Source organism: Mustela putorius, unplaced genomic scaffold (genome assembly GCF_011764305.1).
Source record: "Mustela putorius furo isolate JIRA1106 unplaced genomic scaffold, ASM1176430v1.1 tig00000242_pilon_pilon_pilon, whole genome shotgun sequence".
NCBI lineage: Eukaryota > Metazoa > Chordata > Mammalia > Carnivora > Mustelidae > Mustela > Mustela putorius.
In genome coordinates this window covers 17,501,354-17,507,512 of record NW_025421325.1, presented here as the reverse complement: position 1 = coordinate 17,507,512, position 6,159 = coordinate 17,501,354, and the positions used below count along the sequence as shown (strand labels likewise).

Below are 6,159 nucleotides of genomic sequence, written 5' to 3'. Positions count from 1 at the left end.
TGTCAGGCCCTGAAGATGGTGTTACAAATAATGGGTAAATTTCTCACCTGTCACATCTTCAGGGGAACTCTGCATCAAAGAGCTTTGGGAAGGGTAAGCCCCTTTTGGGGGAAAAAAAAAAAAATCATGGGATATGCTGCCCTTAGGGCATGTGGAAAAAAACGGTGGAAATAATCCACCTACATTACATGGGTAGATTGAAAAAATAACAGGAATGTTCCTGATTAGAAAGACAGAACATTTTCTTGAGTAAAATGTGGAGCTATGATTTAGAGTCCTAAAAAAGAGAAAAGATAACTCCTGGGAATTATGGGCATCGTTGTTTCACTCCCATTTTCACAGTTTAAAAGGGGGCTGCATGCACTCCTGCAGCGTCGGCGCTCAAGCTGGTAAGGAGAGGCTGTGAAATGGCTGGCAGAGGGAAGAACATGGCAGACTACTTTTAAGAGCTGACTGAGGGGCCAGGAAGAGATGTTTATATACCATAGGAAAGAACAAGAGTTTCCCTGCTGGGATCCAGAAGAGATCATACGTCCTTTTCATATTCCAAACAGAAATGAATTTTAAATCCTATGGCAATTTTAATGAAATCTGTCCAGAGATATGTGGGGGGAAATTCCCACATTCTTGGTGACTGAATTATTCCATCCAGTGGCTACAATTAAATATATTTCCCCCCCCCAAGCAATGAAGACTAAATCAGGGTGAGGTGAGAAGACATGCATTTATGACAGGATGTGTGTGTCAATGTGCCAGAGACTCTGGAAGAACCACTCATCTGGGCATGAGGGTTCTCGCTGCAATGGGACCGTGGTGGGTGGGACCTTCCACTGTGTGCTGCGTCGGGACATGTTTAGGCATGGATTACAGCTACCCAGTAGCCCCTAGTATTTCTCAAACATTGAGTGTGTGTGTGGTAGATGGTGTAACTTGCTTGTTTGGATCAGATCCTCCTCTCTTCTTCTACCTTCTCTGCTTCTCTGCCTCCCTCTGAACTTCTTCCCTCCTCCTCCTCCCCATTGCGTACTTGCCAAGTATCCTGTTGTATGACAATAAATCCATGTGGGTGAATAACAGTTTCTCACAAATTTAACAGGACAACTGAATTTTACCACATTCCTTTCAAATTACATGAAAATCTAACTATACACATGAGCAGAGCGGAGGGACATTGGATTGTCTCCTCTTCCCCACCCCGTACAAAACGCACCCACAGAATTGACTTGTCATACTGTCCCACCCGCTCTGTAACCAAGAAGCTCTGCTCTCTGCTGCTCACCTGCTCTGAGTAGTCATTCCCGTCAACATCATCACTGTTGGAATGGCCTCCTGGACTCTGTACATCTATCCCATGACTCTCCAGGATTGCTGCTTCTTCGAAAAAAGCAAATAGATCCCTAAATTATCTGTTACATTATTGGAACAGCTTGAACACTGAATTAATCTTTGTGCTGAGGAAATAAGGATGTCATTAAGCAAGAACCTAGATTCCGGTATGTTTTCTTTTAAATTGCAGATGGACAGAATTCAACTGCATCCAGGCCAGGGGAGGAACACGTCTGTCATTCTGGAGCCCCCGCTGCTATGAGAGCCACATGTCAGTGGTTTGACTGTTAGGTGCTTCCTAAATACTTACCAACTAATTCAACAGCCCTCTTGTCTCAGGGTTCTGTAAAGTGTTTGAGAATTGTATTGATGGAGACGAAATTAAATTTAGAAATGAAATACAATTTTAGAAGCTCAAAACCAATTCCCCACACTGATCTCATCAATTCATATTTCTTAAATGCTCTTTTTAAAAATCCTTGTTTTGGGGCACCTAGGTGGCTCGACTGGTTAAACATCTGCCTTCGGATCAGGTCATGATCCTGGAGTTCTGGGATCAAGTCCCACATATTGGGCTCCCTGATCCGCAGGGAGCCTGCTCCTCCCTCTGACCCTCTCCTCTCTGGTGCTTTCTCTCTCTCACTCTCTCTCTCTCAAATAAGTAAAATCTTTAAAAAAAAAAATCTGTGTTTTGCTCTGTTCCCTCTTAAGACTCTTTCATTCCAATTTTATTAAGCACATGTTTCTTAATATCTAAGTCACGGCCCAGTAACAACAAAGAAGCTCAGGGCTCAATACCTTAGCCAGTAGCTTTAATATGTGGCACAGGAGTCATGCAGTCAGGGGCCATGTCTAATTCTAGATTCTAGACTATTAGGAACAATGATATTATTAGTATAATACAGACAGTGCTAATTAATATTAGTTCTTCAAAACACAAAGAAAAACATAAGGACAATTCTTGTTAGGCTTAAAAGTTAGCATCATTAAGACCTGCAGTTCTAACTGAAGGTGCTCTCAAAGCAAATACAATGTCCATGACTGCTTCAAAAGGGAAAGCAGCCTCTCTGATACATTACCAATATTGGCTCTCCTCTTGATCTCCTTCCGTCTGTTAGCAAACCAATTATATACTTTCAGGGAGGTAACTCGTTCCAGATCAGACAGTTTTTTGCCTGTGAATACATGCAATAAAATTCAGATAGTCTGCAGCTGAGACCAGTTTAAGAAATAATACTTTTCTTTTTGAAAAGTTCTTTTGATTGCATTTACTGCCAATACAGATATAGGCTTTCTTGTTGTTGCTGTTGTTCAGTATTGTGTATACACTTAAACTATTATTGAATGAATAAAAAATAAAGAAATACAAAAATAGCAGGAACATAAAATATTTCAGAAAGCCACATAACACTAAAGAATTCTAGTACTATATACAAAATTAATGAATTCTACAAAGACAGGCTGCCAGGGTTCAAAGGTCATAGGATAGGCTGTGGAGGCTTCATTTAATTAGCATCATTATAGATGAGTATGTTAGGCTTCATCAAGTTTTCAGGTAGCTCAGGTTTACTTACAACTTTAAGGCCCTTTTAAACTGTTTCCTGTTGTTACTTAACATCCTTAAGGCCTTATATAAATTGTTTCAGGCGGTTTTACAGACTGTAGATAGCCGGAAACAACTGTCACCCATGTTTTCTTGAGGACTAAAGGTCACTCCGACATCCATTATTATAACTATGCTAGAATGCATAGCCCAATTCAGATTGCATTTTAGATTCATTATCTTCCTTGCTGTCAAATGTGACTTCTTACAGATTAGCACCATGCTGGCCAACAAGGGCCCATCTGCTCCTTTCCTTCCTCCACTGGCCTTTTTCTGTTTTAGCTTTTAATCCACAGTGGGTGGAGAAGCCAGAAAACAGGTTGAAGTGTTGATGATACAGGGCGAACTGTTTTCCAGGAAGCTTCTGAGTTCCTGCACAGCCTCAAGCGTGGGACTTGGGCTGCTGTAAAGTAAGAAGTAAGGGTCTAGGTGCCATTGGAGGTGTGTCTGGAGGGTCTAGATTGCTAGAAGTCTGGCTTCTGGGTAAGGGGGAATAAACCACAGTTTAATTATGATAAAACATTGATACTTTTTGTATCAATGTTTTATCAGATGCTTTAAGCCAATCAAATTAACTGTCCAAATGAAGATCAATTGATCATCTTAACTGAGAATGATTTCTGGTAATAAAAACCGTGAAGTGTGGAATAATATTTTAACACATGGAAGAAAAGTCATATGTGTGTTTTAGTGGCTTGGCTGACTTGCATTAAGAACATTAGGACTTCGGAATGGAACTAGCCTAAGGTTTTCCCAGGTGTGTGCAGAAGTCATCCCAATGTGGGAAGGAGAAAGAAGCCAACTCTAATAAGAATTCTTTCTTTAAACAAGAGTACAGAATTATAAAACTTGTTTAAAAAAATCTAATGGAAGGGGAAGTGAACCATGAGACTCTGAAAAACAATCTGAGGGGTTTTAAATGGCGGGGGGTGGGAGGTTGGGGTACCAGGTGGTGGGTATTAGAGAGGGCACAGATTGCATGGCACACTGGGTGTGGTGCAAAAACAATGAATACTGTTATGCTGAAAATAAATAAAAAATAAATAAATAAAATTCTCTTTAAAAAAAATCTAAATCTTTTCATTTACAAGCCTTGCTTAAATATTCCAAACTTGAAAATTATTTTGGAATCGACACAGTTATGCCATATTTTTGGAGGAAGAAATCTATACGGTCTTAAAAAATATAATTTCAAGGTCTCACATCTTTAAGCAGGGATACTCCCTGGGAACCTTCCCTATGAATGTTTGATCTGGAGTACTGTAATTGCATCCCTAAGAAGTGCTGCTTGAGCAAGACATGGCAGTGACTGGACAGGAAGGTAGTGAGGACGGAGCTAATGGCACCCAGCTGGGATGAGTAAAAGAAGATTTCCCGTTACAGATGACGCTCTGAAGCGGAGATGACCGCCACGGAGGAAAGCGGCAGCCTGCCACCTTACCTGGCTTCTGTATGACGGCGTTGCAAGCGTTGGCAATTTCTTCTCTCTTAGCTTCATCTGGATATTGATTCTCATTGAAGTAACTGCAGGGGCAACCAATTAAGACACAAAGTTTGTATTTTAAAGAATGTGCTCTCATTAAAACACTAGCCCACTGAAAAATATCTTCTTCTTTATGATGTAACATTAGCGTCTGGTCCAGGGTGTCCAGTGGAATTCTCTGTGAGGATGAAATGGTCTGGCCTTTACTCTCCGAGAGGGGAGCCACTGCTTACAGGCGGCTGCTGAACAGCTGAAATGACGCTGATGTGACTGAGGAAGTGAATTTTTTATTTAATTTTAGCAAATTTAAATTTAAATCACTAAATGTGACCAGTGGCTACTATATTAGTGCAGTCCTAGTTACTGCTTTGCTTCACTGAAAGATGTCCTTGATACAAAAGTTGCTTGTGATACACATATGGGTGGTTGAAATCATGGAGTTCTATTACTGAGACACTGGTAACAACAGGACTTTTTTGTGTCTGTCATATTTTGTAGTGGCAAAAATTCTAAATGACCAAATTGTGCATCAATGGGAGAATGGTAGAACAAACTATGGGACATCTATATTTATACACGGCTATTTAAAAATGACTAGGAAAAAAAGAAGTTAGAGCTCTATCCATTGACCTGGAAGGATGTTTACAGCATTCCTAAGGCAGAAAAACAGTCTGCAGAATAATGTGCATGGAAAATGCCATTATGGAATTTGAAAAATTCCTATGTGCACATAAATTTGCATGAATAAAAGCTGGAAGAGTACACAACAGGCTGTAAAAATCAATTACGTCAATGTTGGGGAAGGGGATTAGTGGGAGGAGATGTAAATATTTTTGCTTTTTTCCACATGTTAAAAAAAGCACATATTCTATGCAATAATAGTACTTACAAGAAATTAGGTTTACAGAATTGCTCCTCAGCATTATCAGACCTATGATATCACCTTCCTGTGAAACCCCAAACCCCAAACTCCTGATGCCACCACCCCAGCCCCCACTGCCTACAACCCCTCCCCCATCTCCATGGAGCACATCCTTTGACAGAGCAGCTCCCGTCCCTGGGAAGCCTTTCCTCTGCTGAACTGTTAAGTCCTAGAACCAGATCATACCAGGCCTGTCAACTACCATCCTCCACAGTGGCCTCCTGCTTGACTCCACGCTTTAAGCATCTCTTCCTACATGATTTTCTGTCATCTTTAGGGCTCTAGTGTTCATATTGAGCATTTTCCCAACGGACTATCCCCACAACTGCTCCGCTTCCACATTCCTACTGCCCTTTACTCCACCTGTGCTGTTCACTTGGGCAAAGACGTTCTCAATTAGTTTCACGAGCCTGCAACACCGGCATCAACTGGAGGCTTGTTAGAAAGGTAGAACCACAGATCCCACCTCAAGACTGAATCAGAATCTGAATTTTACAAGATTTCCAGGTGATTTGAATGCACGTTAATACTGGAGAAGGACCGGATTACCACATTTATTTAAAGTTCCACAAAGACAACAAAAGCAGATATTAAGTACCTAACATTATACATTTGCTCTGTGGGTAAAGAGGATTCGATAGTTTCTGAGTTTAAGGAGTTTACAATATACTGGAGACACACATACAAATCAACATGCTTGTGGTAAAATTCGTTAAGATGTCTGAAGAGAGCACTGCTGGAGCACAGATGAAAGTGTGCTCAGTGTTGTTTGCAGGGTCCCAGAAGGATGTGACAGAGGAAGTGCCCTCTTGAGTTAGTTCTTAA

General features: G+C 40.9%; 1 protein-coding gene across 6 annotated transcripts in view; it reads right to left on the bottom strand.

The window, feature by feature from the left end:
* The window catches only part of HMBOX1 (homeobox containing 1), a 193,564-nt gene that overhangs the window by 14,902 nt on the left and 172,503 nt on the right, over positions 1–6,159 (bottom strand). The window contains exons 7-10 of one of the 6 annotated variants that reach the window (XM_004775150.3): positions 4,371–4,453; positions 2,406–2,501; positions 1,280–1,374; positions 968–1,039 (exon numbers count right to left, since the gene is read on the bottom strand). In XM_004775150.3, the coding sequence (XP_004775207.1) occupies positions 968–1,039; positions 1,280–1,374; positions 2,406–2,501; positions 4,371–4,453 (346 nt within the window). The remainder of the gene's footprint in view (positions 1–967; positions 1,040–1,279; positions 1,375–2,405; positions 2,502–4,370; positions 4,454–6,159) is intronic. The other 5 variants (XM_004775151.3, XM_004775152.3, XM_004775153.3 and 2 more) reach the window with 5 other exon arrangements.